The sequence below is a fragment of the Rhinoderma darwinii genome, chromosome 6 (assembly GCF_050947455.1).
Source record: "Rhinoderma darwinii isolate aRhiDar2 chromosome 6, aRhiDar2.hap1, whole genome shotgun sequence".
NCBI classification, from domain to species: domain Eukaryota; kingdom Metazoa; phylum Chordata; class Amphibia; order Anura; family Rhinodermatidae; genus Rhinoderma; species Rhinoderma darwinii.
In genome coordinates, this window is record NC_134692.1 from 9,541,002 (window position 1) to 9,560,744 (window position 19,743).

Genomic DNA, 19,743 nt, shown 5'->3' on the forward strand with positions numbered 1-19,743 from the left:
GTCTGACAGACTGGTTGCTATTGATACACTACCTGACAACCACAGCTTTCTAAGTTAAGTTGTCAGGCAGCTCATCCCTAGCAACCAGTCTGTCTCAAATCAATCTGGTCTTCATCTCAAGGGCAAAGTGGCACTGAAATCAGGGCAAGGAAAGAGCAGAAAGCCTGTCAGAACTTAATGTGGACCTCCAAAATACCTATAGAAATTGAAGCTCAATATTTCTGATAAAGAGCTCCAGATCCTCTGATAGCCTTCACGCAGCCAAACCGCTGACTTCCTGCAGCCACCACTAGGGGGAGCTCACTGCATACATATTCATACAGCTCCCATTGAACTCAAAAACAAACAAAAAAAACTTTAGTAACTCCTGAGCTCCCCCTAGTGGTGGCTGCAGGCTATGGCTAACTCCAGTTAGATATTGGCCCTCATTTATAAAGAAGTTCACGCAAATGAGGACGTGCAACATTTTAGCGGTAAGATATGCGATTTTTCTTTGCCGTTTGCCAAACCTTTAAAGAGACAAGAAAAAGTAGGTGTAGTCTCCAAAGAAAACGTAGTTAAAGAAGCACTCCGGGGAAATCTTCTGAACAAATGCTGTTTTTTCCATTGAAATCAATGGGCAGATGTTTGCAGGCGTTCAGCTACCGTTTTTTTCAGGCGTTTCTCGAGGCGTTTACGCACCGAAAAACAGGTGTAAACACAGGGTGTGAACATAACCTAACACGGAGCGCCAATCACAGCCGATGGTGCACGGCACTCTGCATCTTCATTTCAGCAACGATGGGGGTCTCAGTACCCGGACCCCACCGATCCAAACTTCTCATATGTCTCAATGACAAATCAAAAGTTTCTGAAAGTGCAGTTACAGCCAGATTTATAATGTAGAATAAGTAGAATTGGTGTCAATTTGTGTGGAATCCTCCGGTCGGCTGCTCAGATTTTATTTCCGGATTCTTAGACAGGTTAAAATGTACCAAATTTATAAGGAGGCGAGCACAGTTAAATATGGCGCAAATCACTCCAACTACCTTGTTTACTTCAAATGGCGTAAAAAAAATAACAGCACAATATTAGTAAATGAGTTTTTGTGTTTTAGTTTTTGGCTTTCATTTGCAGCAAGCAGAGATCTTGAACATGTGAGGAGTGACAGCACCAGTCAGCTGTTACATGTAAAGCTCTGGGACGTTATAGCTTCATTAGGCTACAATCACATCACTGGTGGTCCCTCTGCCGATCTCTGTGTAGCCACAGCCATAAAGTAGTAAAACCCGACATTTCCCTACAAGACCACATGGTGGCGCTATAGGATACAAGTGCTCACCGTCAGAGGAAGAGTCACTGTCACACTGGTCATGTAGGGACCACCTGTCCTCACCCAGCAGGTCCCTGGGGAATTAGATTACATCATCACTGGGGACCCCAGTAAGTGAAAGCAGCGTGCGTCAGAGTAACGCAGGAACGTCAACAGTTCTCTACAGCAGATCTCCACTACGGACAATGTAAGGGTCCCAAACAGGAGACGCCCCCCCCCCCCACCTCCATATAAAACAGGCAAATGGGGAACTTTCAAATATACTTTCTATTTCACTTTTCCGTCATTTCCAAGATCTCTGCTAGCAGCCAGTGAATGGGAAAATGTTAAATCCAAAGCATAAATACCCATTCTGACCTTATACTTTTCACAGCTGAGGGTTTGCTACAAATGTATCCAGTCTAGACAATCCCCTGTGATTACAACACATCAGCAGCATAAATCTCTCTCCTGTCCTGACATGTTAATCTGGGAGATTGTATTCATCTTTCCTACAGTCAGCAATCTATTGCTACCTGTTATCAGCCACTTCAAGCTGTGGCAGACTCTACTATTCTACTACTAAGGATCCTCTTACATGGCCTGACGTGGGTCGTGATCAACGAGATAGCTTGCTGCCCCCATAAACACAACTTTATATCACATATCTCCAGTGCTGAGACATTACATCATATATGTGACTGATATCAGCCGCTCCTCTTATATCACTCCAGTACTATTATATCCTCCAGAGACATTACATCATATGTGTGACTGATATCAGCAGCTCCTCTTATATCACTCCAGCACTATTATATCCTCCAGAGACATTACATCATATGTGACTGATATCAGCAGCTCCTCTTATATCACTCCAGCACTATTATATCCTCCAGAGACATTACATCATATGTGTGACTGATATCAGCAGCTCCTCTTATAACACTCCAGTACTATTATATCCTCCAGAGACATTACATCATATGTGACTGATATCAGCCGCTCCTCTTATAACACTCCAGTACTATTATATCCTCCAGAGACATTACATCATATGTGTGACTGATATCAGCCACTCCTCTTATATCACTCCAGTACTATTATATCCTCCAGAGACATTACATCATATATGTGACTGATATCAGCCGCTCCTCTTATATCACTCCAGTACTATTATATCCTCCAGAGACATTACATCATATGTGTGACTGATATCAGCCGCTCCTCTTATAACACTCCAGTACTATTATATCCTCCAGACATTACATCATATATGTGACTGATATCAGCCGCTCCTCTTATAACGCTCCAGCACTATTATATCCTCCAGAGACATTACATCATATATGTGACTGATATCAGCCGCTCCTCTTATAACGCTCCAGTACTATTATATCCTCCAGAGACATTACATCATATGTGTGACTGATATCAGCCGCTCCTCTTATATCACTCCAGTACTATTATATCCTCCAGAGACATTACATTATATGTGTGACTGATATCAGCCGCTCCTCTTATAGCACTCCAGTACTATTATATCCTCCAGAGACATTACATCATATGTGTGACTGATATCAGCCGCTCCTCTTATATCACTCCAGTACTATTATATCCTCCAGAGACATTACATCATATATGTGACTGATATCAGCCGCTCCTCTTATATCACTCCAGTACTATTATATCCTCCAGAGACATTACATCATATGTGTGACTGATATCAGCCGCTCCTCTTATATCACTCCAGTACTATTATATCCTCCAGACATTACATCATATGTGTGACTGATATCAGCCGCTCCTCTTATAACACTCCAGTACTATTATATCCTCCAGAGACATTACATCATACGTGACTGATATCAGCCACTCCTCTTATATCACTTCAGTACTATTATATCCTCCAGAGACATTACATCATATGTGTGACTGATATCAGCCGCTCCTCTTATAACACTCCAGCACTATTATATCCTCCAGAGACATTACATCATACGTGTGACTGATATCAGCCACTCCTCTTATAACACTCCAGCACTATTATATCCTCCAGAGACATTACATCATATGTGTTACTGATATCAGCCACTCCTCTTATAACACTCCAGCACTATTATATCCTCCAGAGACATTACATCATATGTGTTACTGATATCAGCCACTCCTCTTATAACACTCCAGTACTATTATATCCTCCAGAGACATTACATCATATATGTGACTGATATCAGCCGCTCCTCTTATATCACTCCAGTACTATTATATCCTCCAGAGACATTACATCATATGTGACTGATATCAGCCGCTCCTCTTATATCACTCCAGTACTATTATATCCTCCAGAGACATTACATCATATGTGTGACTGATATCAGCCACTCCTCTTATATCACTCCAGCACTATTATATCCTCCAGAGACATTACATCATATGTGACTGTTATCAGCCGCTCCTCTTATATCACTCCAGCACTATTATATCCTCCAGAGACATTACATCATATGTGACTGATATCAGCCGCTCCTCTTATATCACTCCAGCACTATTATATCCTCCAGAGACATTACATCATATGTGTGACTGATATCAGCCGCTCCTCTTATAACGCTCCAGCACTATTATATCCTCCAGAGACATTACATCATGTGTGACTGATATCAGCCGCTCCTCTTATAACGCTCCAGCACTATTATATCCTCCAGAGACATTACATCATGTGTGACTGATATCAGCCGCTCCTCTTATAACGCTCCAGCACTATTATATCCTCCAGAGACATTACATCATATGTGACGGATATCAGCCGCTCCTCTTATATCACTCCAGCACTATTATATCCTCCAGAGACATTACATCATGTGTGACCGATATCAGCCGCTCCTCTTATAACGCTCCAGCACTATTATATCCTCCAGAGACATTACATCATATGTGACTGATATCAGCCGCTCCTCTTATATCACTCCAGCACTATTATATCCTCCAGAGACATTACATCATATGTGACTGATATCAGCCGCTCCTCTTATATCACTCCAGTACTATTATATCCTCCAGAGACATTACATCATATGTGACTGATATCAGCCACTCCTCTTATAACACTCCAGTACTATTATATCCTCCAGAGACATTACATCATATGTGACTGATATCAGCCGCTCCTCTTATATCACTCCAGCACTATTATATCCTCCAGAGACATTACATCATATGTGTGACTGATATCAGCCGCTCCTCTTATATAACTCCAGCACTATTATATCCTCCAGAGACATTACATCATATGTGACTGATATCAGCCGCTCCTCTTATATCACTCCAGTACTATTATATCCTCCAGAGACATTACATCATGTGACTGATATCAGCCGCTCCTCTTATAACACTCCAGTACTATTATATCCTCCAGAGACATTACATCAGATGTGTGACTGATATCAGCTGCTCCTCTTATATCACTCCAGTACTATTATATCCTCCAGAGACATTACATCAGATGTGTGACTGATATCATCCGCTCCTCTTATATCACTCCAGTACTATTATACCCTCCAGAGACATTACATCATATGTGTGACTGATATCAGCCGCTCCTCTTATAACGCTCCAGCACTATTATATCCTCCAGAGACATTACATCATATGTGTGACTGATATCAGCCGCTCCTCTTATAACACTCCAGTACTATTATATCCTCCAGAGACATTACATCATATGTGACTGATATCAGCCGCTCCTCTTATATCACTCCAGCACTATTATATCCTCCAGAGACATTACATCATATGTGTGACTGATATCAGCCGCTCCTCTTATATAACTCCAGCACTATTATATCCTCCAGAGACATTACATCATATGTGACTGATATCAGCCGCTCCTCTTATATCACTCCAGTACTATTATATCCTCCAGAGACATTACATCATGTGACTGATATCAGCCGCTCCTCTTATAACACTCCAGTACTATTATATCCTCCAGAGACATTACATCAGATGTGTGACTGATATCAGCTGCTCCTCTTATATCACTCCAGTACTATTATATCCTCCAGAGACATTACATCAGATGTGTGACTGATATCATCCGCTCCTCTTATATCACTCCAGTACTATTATACCCTCCAGAGACATTACATCATATGTGTGACTGATATCAGCCGCTCCTCTTATAACACTCCAGCACTATTATATCCTCCAGAGACATTACATCATATGTGTGACTGACAGCCGCTCCTCTTATAACACTCCAGTACTATTATATCCTCCAGAGACATTACATCATATGTGACTGATATCAGCCGCTCCTCTTATATCACTCCAGTACTATTATATCCACCAGAGACATTACATCATATATGTGTGACTGATATCAGCCGCTCCTCTTATAACACTCCAGCACTATTATATCCTCCAGAGACATTACATCATATGTGTGACTGACAGCCGCTCCTCTTATAACACTCCAGTACTATTATATCCTCCAGAGACATTACATCATATGTGACTGATATCAGCAGCTCCTCTTATAACACTCCAGTACTATTATATCCTCCAGAGACATTACATCATATATGTGACTGATATCAGCCGCTCCTCTTATATCACTCCAGTACTATTATATCCTCCAGAGACATTACATCATATGTGACTGATATCAGCCGCTCCTCTTATATCACTCCAGCACTATTATATCCTCCAGAGACATTACATCATATGTAACTGATATCAGCCGCTCCTCTTATATCACTCCAGTACTATTATAAGCTGCCAACGAGTTTTTGCTCGTTTAAGGGAGAACTCTATTGACACTGCCCTTGAGAAGAATAGCAGGACATTTTCGGCACCTCCCCTCCCCCCAATTATAACCATTCTCCCACCACTATGGCAGCGCAATTCTGAATGTGAGCAGCTAATTAGCTAATTGGACGCCGGTCGGCCAGTGACATTCACTATTCACCTGACATGAACTGTGCAGGGGGAGGGGGATACATGAGTGATTCCGGAACAGCCCCCCCCCCCTATCCAGACCCGACAGGACCCCACGGGACTCTTCATAGACGGTTCTTTCCAGACACTATTATTCATAAATTACTTAGTAACTGGGACAGAAGCCGTGACGTCTGCGTGCGGGAGACTCAGAGCTGCAGCGGGGTGTTATTTAAAGGGGAATGCCCACCATAATGAACAGATTTACACTGCAGCAGATCTATAGAATATTCATTTTATTCCATTTAAAAAGGTTTTGTGGTCAGCACCTATAGCGGACCTCTGCCATAGGGATTCATAGAGGAGTAAAGAGACTCCCTGCGACTGTAGAGCGATTCCCATCCTCCTCATAAACCTCAGACCAGTCTCTGGCTGTAAGGCCGTGGTCTCCTCCAACCAGGGGCTCTTTAGCTGTTAAAACTCCTAGCATGATGGGAGTTGTAGTTTCACAATAGCTGGAGAGAGACTGGTTGGAGATCACTTCTGTAAGGCAACTGGCTGCAGCAGGAGCTCTCCCCCACTGCTCTGCCTGCTATAGGAAACCATGCTCAGTCCACTCTGTCATGAGGAAATTATCCACTTTGTACTCTTTCTACAAGACTCTCAAACATTGGGGATACGGCTATCTTCTGTTTCCTTTTGATCATTTTTAGGTTTATTGTTCCTTTAACATTTTTAGACCCTGAACTAAATCCTGCTCAGAGCCTGAATCAGACCGCCCGAGTGGCCCTTCCAACCTAATTTACATATTGAAATCAAAAATTCTTATCTAAGCAAAGAAGGTAATAGAAAGAAATCGAAATGTATGTGGCACATGCTGAAGCAAAGGCAAGGGAAGGAGCAGAGGCACGGGCAGGAGCAGAGGCACGGGCAGGGGCAGAGGCACGGGCAGAAGCACGGGCAGGGGCAGAGGCACGGGCAGGAGCAGAGGCACGGGCAGAGGCACGGGCAGGAGCAGAGGCACGGGCAGGAGCAGAGGCACGGGCAGAGGCACGGGCAGAGGCACGGGCAGGAGCAGAGGCACGGGCAGGAGCAGAGGCACGGGCAGGAGCAGAGGCACGGGCAGGGGCACGGGCAGGAGCAGGGGCACGGGCAGGAGCAGGGGCACGGGCACGGGCAGGAGCAGGGGCACGGGCAGGAGCAGAGGCACGGGCAGGAGCAGAGGCACGGGCAGGAGCAGAGGCACGGGCAGGAGCAGAGGCACGGGCAGGAGCAGAGGCACGGGCAGGAGCAGAGGCACGGGCAGGAGCTCCAATCGCTGTCTCATTCCATCCATAATTCCTGACATTTACAACTATCCGGACAGATCTCCTCATGAGCAGAAATTGTGCACTTTACAGCGAATCAGACAAAAGCTGCAATAGAGACGCGTCCAAAGTCTCCCCGAATATAAATCATCTCCTGGAATAACGGTTTGTAAGGATTCGGAGAAGACAGAGGGTTAATAATTAGACTTGAGGGGGACATTAGAGAGAATCTTACTCAGTTTCTGATAATCCTCCAGTAGGAAGCTCCATTTTCGGCTTTTCATGTCTGTAATGAAATCAAAGATAAAAAAACGGATACAAAGTATAAAATCCATCAGTGTATAAGGCTGCGCGTACCGCTCCTGTGCCAACCGTTTCACCCATTCTGCAATGCGTTTTTTTTTTTGGGCGAGGCTTGTCCAGGTAAGACACACTTTAATGTATTTAATCTGCACAAGCCAAAAGGGCCAAAAAACGTAGCGCAAGATGGCGGCAATTCAGGGTATAACTGCGACACCACACACTAATCCTACATGTAATGTCAACCCTTACAGTATCTGCCGGAGCTGGGCGCAGTCCAGAGGACACGTCACCCCCATATAGGACTGTACGCTCCTCCAGATTTATGTCAATTAAGATTAAAGGGGTTTTCCCAAAATCATTATTTTTTACCTATATACAGGACCGGTGACAAATATCTGATTAGTGGGGGTCCGACTGCTGGGACCCCCACCGATAACGAGAACGGGCTTACCTTGCCGTTCCTGGGAGCCCCATAAAAATGAATGGAGCAGTGGCCGAGCATGCCCACTACTGCTCCATTCCTATGGGGCTCCCAGGAAATTGAGACAATATATATTAGAAAGTTATACAACTTTTCAGGATATGATCATTTAACTTGACTTCCCATAAAACATGAAAACCCTATAACTAGGATTTCGGGGTGTTTTACTGGACACCCCTATAACTTTTCTTCCGTTCTCTTCTCCTCGGGAGCCGCTGCCCTTCTTGACATTCAGATGCAGGATTTTTTTTTATCTGAATTTCCCGCTGGCTTGACAGGTCTCCTCCAGCAACGTTACCCGGCTCCTGACGAGGACGCGGCTGCAATGTAAAGTGCGGAGCTTCACCCCTCGTCTCAGGTCACGTCTCGGCTGTTTGGCGCTTTCTCCGGAGATTTCTGCCTTTTCTGCAGACATCGCAGTTCTTCCGTTATTCCTCAGACCTGACAAGTCTTTTACATGGACAAAATCCTAATTCCCCGAGCTGTGAAGAGCGGCCGACTATCACAGGGGGGCGGCAGGGGACTCACCCCAATGAAATGCGCTCTAGGGTCTAATTACTCTACACAGATCTGCAGGGGGGGGGCTTTCTTTATCTTCATTAACCCTTTAAAAACTTTCATCCTATAGAATTTCTAAAATTACATTAAACCGCCTCATATCTGTTCCTGGGAAAGCTGGGTGACGACCAATATACCCAGCACTGTAGCTCACACCCAACTTTCTTAGCGTCCTGAATAGTAAATCTGACTTGATCTTCAGCAATGCTGGAGCAGAATACAGGAGGAGCTTGGAAAGGTTGACTGAGAAGCAATATGGCTGCCATTTCCGCTACCACATGGATTGACCCAGCTTTCCCAAACATCTGAATAGAAAATTTTCCTTTTAGCAATATAAGAGTGGTGAAGAACCTGGAGTCTGGGAAAGCTGGATGACAACCCCCCCCCCCCCCCCCCCCCCCGTGTAAAGGCCGTCACCCACAGCTATCTGATTCTGTAAAAACTGGGTGACAAGTAATATGGCCAACATAACAGCTCCGATAGGGGTTGTCATCCAGCTTTCCCAGACTCCTGAAAGCCCAAGTCCGGTATAACTGCAGAACAAGGCAGAATTACTATTCAGGACTCTGAGAAAGTTGGGTAATAATCCCTGTGGGAGCCGTACTGGTCTATCAGGTTTCTTTAGGACCAAGCGCTGCCTGATCTGTAAAGAAACCCAGATGATCACATCCCCATAAAAATGCATGACATTGTGCAGAGCAGAAACCAATTACCGTAATTCCGGGAGCTCATCTGCTTAAACAGAGCAATGACCTCCATGTGATACCCGATGTCCACCTCAAAGCGAGAACGAGAGACCAACAGGCACTTGCCCTTCAAGGTGGCATTCGCTCTCTGCCAGTTGTTGCACATGGAAAGAAGAGCACTGACACTGGCGCCCCCGCTGGCTGTTGACAGAAGTGCCGGGAGATCAATGTCTTCCATTCCTTCCAGGGGTTTCAGGACGATGTTCTGCAGCCTCTGGACCTCACTCACTGCAGACAAACAGGAGGATGGTGTAAGGTTGTATTCACACACCAACCCCAGAGAGTCACATCATGACCATAGGAACATTTCAATGCAATATAAGTTTTTTTTTTCTGATTTCAATCCACCACCCTCAACACAAGAGCAACAATTTTTGAACAGGGGTTTCCAAGCGCGTTGCTTACGGTGGAGACATCATGATAAACCCCCCCCAAAACTCCTCCACACAGTCTAATAAAATTCTGTCTGCCTGCAACCACCACTAGGGGGAGCTCACTGCATAGGGAATAATACAGCTCCCATTCACCTCTATAATTAATCCATATGTGTGAGCTCCCTCTGGTGGCGGCAGAAAGAATTTTATCATTTGCCTCCACTTCTTATGAACGGCTCAGGGGTGTTTGCAGGTACTAGTAAATACCCCCCATAAGTGCACCAATGCCACAGTTTAGCGGAGATCCAATATTGGACTGCACGCTGCTGCATTACATTGTGGAAGATGTATTTTTCCTTTTTATATTCTGTACACTACATCGCAGTGCCTGATGAAAACACTACATCTCCCACAACGCACCATAACAAAGCATATACTGAACCAGTTTAGGGCAGCAGGGATATGTGCAGCCTGAGAGATAAGAGGAAGCTACTTGAATGCAGCTTTGGATGTGAGCAGAGTATAAAGCATGTCATGCTGCAGGGAAAGTGACATACACATCTACTTGTGACATAGGAAGATACTTTACTCCTCGGCCTCATGTTCTTATTACTTCTGTCCTCTACTTACTCAGACTCGGATAATCTTCAAGGCTGAAATTCCACATTTTAGTTGCAGGATCTAAATGAAAAACAAAAACACACGTCATCAGCCACAATGTTCAATTATTAACAAGAACCGGACTCCAGTCTAGCTGCACCGTCTACTGAGGTCATCTGAAATCCACCCCTGTCTTATCAAAGGCACAGATTGCTGCTCTCCCCCATACTTTACACTGCAGCTCCACCTGTTTGGAATGCCTGCTAAATATTCCATGCTGGTTCAATGCTGCTGGCTCTTCACTCCACCTCGATGTTCATCTACTGCCTACAATGATCATACGTAAAACGGCAACCTGAACCGCAGCGCGATCTGTTAAGGGTCACTAGGTCTAATATGACCCAATGAATCCACAGCCGCGGTCACTGTCCTAGAAGCCACAGGCGCTGTCACGATCTTAGAAGCCACAGCCGCGGTCACTATCCTAGAAGCCACAGCCGCGGTCACGATCCTAGAAGCCACAGGTGCTGTCACGATCCTAGAAGCCACAGGCGCTGTCACGATCCTAGAAGCCACAGGCGCTGTCACGATCCTAGAAGCCACAGGCGCTGCAGTCACATTTAATGGGCCACTAAACAAAGTCCTCAGCTTAAAACAGATTGTATTCACTTGTTCAACAATCGGTCTCTCCCCTGCCTGGAATGGCTGATAACAGAGAGCAATAGATTGTATTCAGCTGCTCAGTAAATAGAGAGGACTGAAGTTTAGTGTTCCTTTAATAACATATTTTTTGCAACTTCTGACGATATTACCAAACATTAATGTCGGAAAAGTTAATAGCGCAATAAAACATCAGACAGAAGACCCGGCTGCACTCCTGCTCAATTATTGATGTGGAGAGAAAACACTTCAGGCTGTAAATCTGCGGAGCGACGAGGAGATGTGGAGTCCGGGCCGTTCCTGCCGCTGCGTCCAACCAATGACATCAAGAGAAGTAGACGAGAATCCCGACCCCAACCCGAGGTCACAACGCATGAGCGCGAGGGAGACGTCATCCAGCTGGACTTAAAGGGACATTAGAGGGGGTGTCCAGTTAGAAAACCCATTGTCATACACCCTATTAGTGAATTCTGGGGTAATATCGGGGGGTCTTCTGTTCAGGATCCTCATCTCTTGGTCAGAGTGGAGAGCGGTTACATAGAGCGTCTCTCTCTGGAGGACCCGTCCTGTATTACACAGAAAACACATTGATATGAATGGGCACCATGTAATACTTCATTTCCCCTGTGGTGGCGCTGCAGGAAAACAGAACTCCAGGTACTGCCAGGTTTGCCCACAGATCACAGCTGATCGCCGGGGGTCCCAGCAGGAGGACACTTTGTAATCATCTTATTGTCAAGTGACTTGTCTTAGGGCTCATTCAGACGAGCGTGTTTCTCGTCCGTGTGCATTGCGTTGAAATAATGCACAGCACACGTTGATTTCAATGGGGCTATTCACACATGCGGTTGTCACACAGCTAGTCGCCCATTAGAGGCAACGGGTGCGTGAAAACCACGGACAGCACATGAAAAAAAAGAAAAAAAGAAAGAGGTGCCTGCAAGTGCGTGAAAAACACGCCGCACTGATGCAAAAAGACAACGCACGGACCTACGGAGTGTGAACGTGGCCTAACAACTAGCGATTGTCCAGAGTGGAGATCCCCTTTAACTGGATTATCAGGTCTTACTTTTGTAAATAAAGCTTATAGAGGGCGTCTCCGATAGACAACCCCTTTCCCCATCGAGGTCATAGAGGGTGGGGGGGGGGGGGGTCTTCCACTGGTGGCCCCAGCCTGTCCGTGTATCACATGGTTAATCATTAAGGCTACATTCACACGATCGTGGCCAAACTTAGACGTGAACAACTACAGTTTTTCACATGCGAGGTGCACCCGCGCGGGACCCATAGAGTAGAGTCTACAGAGGGATGCGTGAAGCGCAAAAGAATAGGACGTGTTGTACGCGCTCACGGACCCTTCACACGCTCCGCTGAACCAACGGTTGTGTGAACGGCCCCATTGAAATGCAGGAGTCCGCGTGACAGCCGTTGTTTTATGACGAGAGACACGCACATCTGAATGAGCCCCAATATAAATGTCCGGCAGCGACTATTTCATCCGCTGCAGGGGAAGCGTACGGCCAGCCACGTCTTCCCCTGGATATTCGCCGTGGGGTGTCAGGAGGCGGAGAAAAGGCGATGAGCTCATTTATAAAACCAGTGTATAATTAAAAGTTCTGCAACTTTCTTCGATACTTTGTATTTCAATTCCTTACCATTTTTAAGATCTCTGCTTGCAGTCAGTGAATATGAAACCTGTACGGAACTAATACGGAGGGCAGGCAGTTCCCTGCTGCGATAGAGGTAGTACCACTCCACCTGGAGCGCTCCTACCCCTACTCAGAAAGTTTTGAATTCAAATTATCTGTGGCTTTGAATTCAAATAACTGAAGTCAAATTCCTTTAATCCGGACTATCTGATAATATGGCATCCACCTGGTCCCTTAGATGCCGGATTATCAGACGCCCACGGAAATATCTATAAAAACCCCTTGTGCCGGAAATGAGTGGCAGATTATCAAACATTCTGGACTATTGGATGGCGGATTAAAGGAAATGTCACTTACCGTAATTTTTGCTGGGAATCCCTTTGAATAGAGAGATGAGTTCTGCGTTATATCCGACCTCCACCCGGAACCTCTCGTCGGCGTGTTTGACGCACCTTCCTTTTACGCCGACCGCGGTTTTCTTTGCAGGAGGAGTCTCCGAGCTGCCCGCCATCTCCCTCCCTCCTGTACGTGAGGCTGGCACCGTGGCACCAGTCGTTGTTGTCCCCGAACCATAAAATTTTGCAGCAGTACTTGTGATCTTCCCCGGCTCTGACCCAGCTTTCCCGGACCCTGAAAGGACGTCGTAAGTCTTGTCCGAGCTGCCTGGGGGGTTGGAGTTTTTGGTCACATCGTCTTGAAATGTGTGGTCCCCGGTTACATTACTGCTGGTTGTGGTATAATCCGCCTTTGCTGGACCGGTTGTCTGGGGTTCATTACTCGCCGTGTATTCCAGGGCGGTCGCGGTGGAAGAGTTTTGCGCAGTTGGCAGATTCTTGATTGTCTGTGTGAGATTATTAGATGCATTTGCGCCGGCGTTTCCGATATTTGGAGTGATGCGTTTTATACTATTGACCTTCCCGCCATCTCTAATGGCCGCTGTAGCGCTGAAGGTCGGCTGCGCACTTTGCAGGTGGTTAACGGCCGCAGGCTGAGGATTGGTATTAGAAACGGTGGACGCGTTCTGATTAATTCCGTTTTTCTGGGTGGCGAGTCTCAGCGCTCTCCTTGCCAAAGCCGTCTGCCGGTTCTCCTCGATCCTCCTCTTCTGCTCCTCGGTCAGACACGCGGACATTTTCTTGGATTTAACCTCCGACCGGAATTACCTGCCGCAAACGGAGAAAACCGTCAGACAGCGGTCAGCAGTGATTTTATGCGCCACAATTATCACATTTTACAACAACAGTAGAACGCGGCGCGATATCGGACATTATTTTCACCCATGTTACCCTATGGGGGACGCATGAAGCAGCGAGTATACGGTATACAGGAGATCACGCCTCCGCCATAGGATCACATCGGAGACAATAACGCACGATTTTGTGGTCGCATGAAATCCAACATCGGATTCTTCAACAATTTCTGCATGGAAATAAAGTCACGGCAAACTTTTTATTTTATACATATTGAGGATCAGAGCCTTGCAAGGTGTGAATACTTCTGCAACTCACTTTTTTATTGTTCCAACTCCTCGGACTTCCAATGCATCTAAAATAAAAAAATAAAGCAACTTTGCAAATAGTCTTGATAAAAAAAAAAAAAAAAACAGTTTTAGGTCTACAGCTCCTATGCAAAACTATGTGTCGCCATGGTAACAGACTACAAACACACTTGTGTGTAGTCTGAACTTGCAGTCATGGGGCCACAGGTTCGGGGACCACAGCTGTATAGTATCGGGACATTACAATGTGCAGTGACGGGGGTGGGAGGAGCTTCCTGCTGCTGTGTCCAGGTGTGCGCTGTGGGCGGAGCCATGTGCCCCCGTCTCCTCCTCCTGATCTAGAAGGTTCCCAGGATGAGAGGACGTGGCCAAAATATCACACTATTGGACACTTTCTGGATCGCTGTGATATAACATTACAATATTGCCGCACATTGGCCATATCACTCAGCGCCAACGCCCGGCATGCGCCAATCTGCCCCGTACAGACGCCGCCGCTTGCCGTTAAAGGGCCATACACTGCAAGACACCTGCAATGAGTGGAATTTTTTTTCTGATAAAATCTTCCCCTAACTGTGGCAAACATCGTCGCGGGTGAATTTTCGTGTTTGGTGCGACAATCTCATCTGACATCATCACCTCTCCCAGCCAGCCATGAAGCAGAGGTCCCACAGTGATGTGAGATACAATTCTACATATGGTGATGGATGCTGATTGTCAGTAGATGTGATTAGGCGTCATTATTGTATATCCAGCAGTGTACACGTCACATTATAACAACTCCCAGTATACAGCCATAATACAGTGTATTGCACAACACAGGGAGGACTACTACTCCCAGCATGCCCACGGCACTGGTGAGCGGTTGTATTTCAACTTACCCGCCTCATTCTCCATGACAGATCAGCAGCGGCGCTCTCCTGTTACCGTCTGACGTCATCATCCTGCGACCGCCGAGGACCAGACTCGCCAGGATGACGTCACCGGAGACAGCGGGCGCCATCATAACTCCTGGCGATATCGGCGAGCTCTTCAGGAAAACAAAGTGGTGATATAAATCCTTTTAGTGTCCCCGATGTAAATACATTACCTAAGCGGACAGCTTCACACATGATAGATTAGATACACAGCTCAGCAGGCAGTATCACACACGAGAAGCTTAGATACGCAGCTCTGCAGACAGTATAACATGATAGGATTAGATACACAGCTCAGCAGACAGTATCACATGATAGGATTAGATATACAGCTCAGCAGACAGTATCACACATGAAAGGATTAGATACAGCAGCTAAGAAGACAGTATCACACATGATAGGATTAGATACACAGCTCAGCAGACAGTATCACCCATGATAGGATTAGATACAGCAGCTAAGAAGACAGTATCACACATGATAGGATTAGATACACAGCTCAGCAGACAGTATCACCCATGATAGGATTAGATACAGCGGCTCAGCAGACAGTATCACACATGATAGGATTAGATACACAGCTCAGACAGTATCAAACATGATAGGATTAGATACACTGCTCAGCAGACAGTATCACACATGATAGGATTAGATACACAGCTCAGACAGTATCAGACATGATAGGATTAGATACAGTGGCTCAGCAGACAGTATCACATGATAGGATTAGATACACAGCTCAGCAGACAGTATCACCCATGATAGGATTAGATACAGCAGCTAAGAAGACAGTATCACACATGACAGGCTTAGATACAGCAGCTCCAGACAGTATCACACATGATAGGATTAGATACACCGCTCAGCAGACAGTATCACGTGATAGGATTAGATACAGCAGCTAAGAAGACAGTATCACACATGGTAGGATTAGCTACACTGCTGAGCAGACAGTATCACACATGATAGGATTAGATACACAGCTCAGACAGTATCAGACATGATAGGATTAGATACAGTGGCTCAGCAGACAGTATCACATGATAGGATTAGATACACAGCTCAGACAGTATCACACATGATAGGATTAGATACAGTGGCTCAGCAGACAGTATCACATGATAGGATTAGATACACAGCTCAGCAGACAGTATCACCCATGATAGGATTAGATACACAGATCAGCAGACAGTATCACACATGACAGGCTTAGATACAGCAGCTCCAGACAGTATCACATGATAGGATTAGATACAGCAGCTCAGCAGACAGTATCACACATGATAGGCTTAGATACACGGCTCAGCAGACAGTATCACACATGATAGGCTTAGATACACTGTTTCAGAAGTAAAATATATATGTGTTGAGTATTTCTGGTGACGCCGGGTCATTTCTAGATCTACATATTATAAGGGACGCCAGAGTTGTGGCATCGAATATAAAACCGTAAGTGACATGCGATCGTCCCTGCAGCGTTTTACCCGGAAATGTCACATGACACCGGAGATCGGGGACGTTGTAGTTTGAGGGGAAAAAACGCAGCGCGTCCTAGAAAATGTTCCGCTCAGCGACCGGACGGATAATGTGGCTATGACTTTATTAGTGATGTCATTGGTCAGCGATGTGCGGCGTTCTGACCTCGTATCTCCCCGCTCCGGCCTTACATACCGGTGAAGCCTGACACGCGTGTTACATGGGATCTACATCTGCTGGATCCGGCCTTGTGGGTTGAGCGTCCGTTTTTATGGCGAGGGCGATACAACGTTTTCTTGCACGCGAGTTGCTGTAAAATCACAAAATTACCCAAAATAATGTCATCGTGTCATGCCAGCCTGATGGGGTGATCCCAACCTGCAGGATATGCCATAAATGTCTTATAGATGCCGGTCCCAGCCCTGTGATCCGCTCCAATATCGAGGCGGCCGCCGCGTCCTGGCGGAGAATGAATGGAGAGGTGACCGCCAATGTGTGCGACTCCAGTCACCTCTATGAGCGTTACAGAAACAGTCGAGTGAAAACACGCGACACCATCGTATGTCCCAACGTGCTGCGCCATAGCACAAAGCCCTCCATATTAAGCAATCCTTCCCCCCCCCCCCCTTCAACTATTAGGGTAAGTTCACACAGGGCGGATATGCTGCATAAAAGCACGCAGTGTATTCGCCCTGGAAGCCGCAGGGAATTCTAACCGAAAAACCGCACCAATTAGAGGTGCCATTTTTCGGCTGGAACGTCCGCTGCGGAAAACAGAAGAGTAAAAAAATTAATAAACGCCCATACTTACCCTCTGACGTTTTGCATCCCGGCCTCCTGTGATTGGCTGAAGTGGTCACATGGGATGAAACGTCGTCCCAGGAGGCCGACCTTTTTTCCGAGTTGCGATTTTTTCAGCGGAATTGCAGCTTTTCTGCCGCAAAAATCGCAACATCTGCTATTTGTTACAAGTTATACCTGTCGATTGAATTCAATGGGGAAAACCCGCAACAAATAAGCAGCGTCTGCAAATAAAACTGACGTGCTGCGGATTTAAACTGCACCGTAGGTCAATTTCTGAGCGTTTTTTCCGCTTATCATTTACGCAGATCTCATCCACTCCGCCGCTGTATTATGTTGCGGACAATCTGCAGTATTTACGCTACGTGTGAACTGACCCTAATAATTCATAATTCAGAAACTTGCACATTTCTCACCTAGTCACAGGAATAATGGTGGGGGTCCCAGCGGGTAGCTAGAAATAAATACCCTGATCTTCCCACCAGGGGCTGCATGGAGCGGTGGTAAGCATGCCCGCTACAATCCATACAGCTCTGTGGGATGTTCAGGGGATTCTCTGCCGCACTTGTGTTTGTTGGGGATCCCAGTGGTAAGATTCGCACCAATGTAATATTAAATAAATCATCACAGCGTCCAAAATGCAAATTAAGCGGCAGATGCGAGGAATACACCCTAAATAATAAAAGTAGAATACAGAGAAGATGGACATAGTGCGCTATATACATGTATACAGTCCGGGGACTATGGGAATTATTCCTGCCATCACTTTACTGTAATGAATCCTGAAGCGATGGATCGCCACACCGTGATATAAATAGCCGTCAGCGTCCCATAGGATGAGATTACTGAACGCCGCTTATCATGACTTATGACGCTGCTCATCGCTGGGTCTTGTCTTCGTCTTTCATTATAAGCTTTGAAACAAAAGGTAAATAGGAGTAAGATCAGGAGCATTAACGTATGTGAAACCATCTGGTCTATGGGAGAAAGCAAGTTATGTCCAGTGTGTGTGTGTGTGTGTGTGTGTGTGTTTGTGTGTGTGTGTGTGTGTGTGTGTGTGTGTGTGTGTAAGCATATGTATTTGTGCATAAGTGTATGTGTGTGTACTGTATAAGTATGTTTGTGTGTGTATAAGTGAGGTATATGTATGTGTGTATAAATGTATGTGTGTGTTTATAAAAGTGTGTATAAGTGTATGCATGTGTGTATAATTGTATATTTGTATGTGTGTATAAGTATAAGTGTTTATAAGTGTATGTATATACTGTATTAGTGTATGTATGTGTGTATAAGTGTATGTGTATATTGTATAAGTGTGCATATGTGTATACTGTATATTTATATGCATGTGTGTAGCGGTGTATGTATATGTGTATACTGTATGAGTATATGCATGTGTGTATAAGTGTAAGTGTTTATAAGTGTATGTATATACTGTATTAGTGTATGTATGTGTGTATAATGTATAAGTGTATGTAAGTGTGTGTATAATGTATAAGTGTATGTGTGTAAAAGTGTGTTGACTGCATGTGTATTGAGGGTGTTTGAATGTACATGAACATGTGATTTGGTGTATATGTACAGTATGTATGTGTGTATAAGTATATGTATGTATGTGTATAAACGTGTGTTGGCTGCATGTGCATTAAGGGTGATTGAGTGTAAGTGAACATGTGATTTGGTGTGATGTGTGTATGTATTAGTGGATATTTCGGTGTGTACTTGTGTATAAATAATACATGCCAACTCTCCCGGAAAAAGAGGAGATCCCCTGGGAGAGGATCTGTATTTATTTAGAAGTCTGGTGTGGGGTCTATTTGTTTAGAGGATCTGGTCAGGGGTCTGTATTTATTTAGGTGGTTTAGTATTGGGTCTATATTGATTTTGAGGGTCTGGACTAGAGTCTCTATACGTTTAGGGGGTTTGGTCTGGGGTCTGTATTCGTATAGGGGTTGATAAAGGGGGACATATGCATTATTTGTGATTGAAATGTGCAAGTATGTATAAAGGTGTTGAATGAGTGTTTGTTTCTACGTATGGATATGTGTGAGTAGGAGTGTGTGAAAAAGGTTTTATATATTAGTACTGTAAGTATGTATGTATGTATGTGTGTGTGTGTGTATATGTGTGTATGTATGTGTGTG

General features: G+C 45.2%; 1 protein-coding gene across 2 annotated transcripts in view; it reads right to left on the reverse strand.

Moving 5' to 3' along the window:
* Positions 1–15,361, reverse strand: part of SMARCAL1 (SNF2 related chromatin remodeling annealing helicase 1) — a 28,200-nt gene extending 12,839 nt beyond the window's left edge. The window contains exons 1-6 of one of the 2 annotated variants that reach the window (XM_075829090.1): positions 15,287–15,361; positions 14,416–14,452; positions 13,265–14,070; positions 10,629–10,679; positions 9,592–9,852; positions 7,772–7,822 (exon numbers count right to left, since the gene is read on the reverse strand). In XM_075829090.1, the coding sequence (XP_075685205.1) occupies positions 7,772–7,822; positions 9,592–9,852; positions 10,629–10,679; positions 13,265–14,039 (1,138 nt within the window). In that variant the 5' untranslated portion in view covers positions 14,040–14,070; positions 14,416–14,452; positions 15,287–15,361. The remainder of the gene's footprint in view (positions 1–7,771; positions 7,823–9,591; positions 9,853–10,628; positions 10,680–13,264; positions 14,071–14,415; positions 14,453–15,286) is intronic. The other variant, XM_075829091.1, reaches the window with a different exon arrangement.
* Between the last annotated feature and the right edge of the window lie 4,382 nt (positions 15,362–19,743).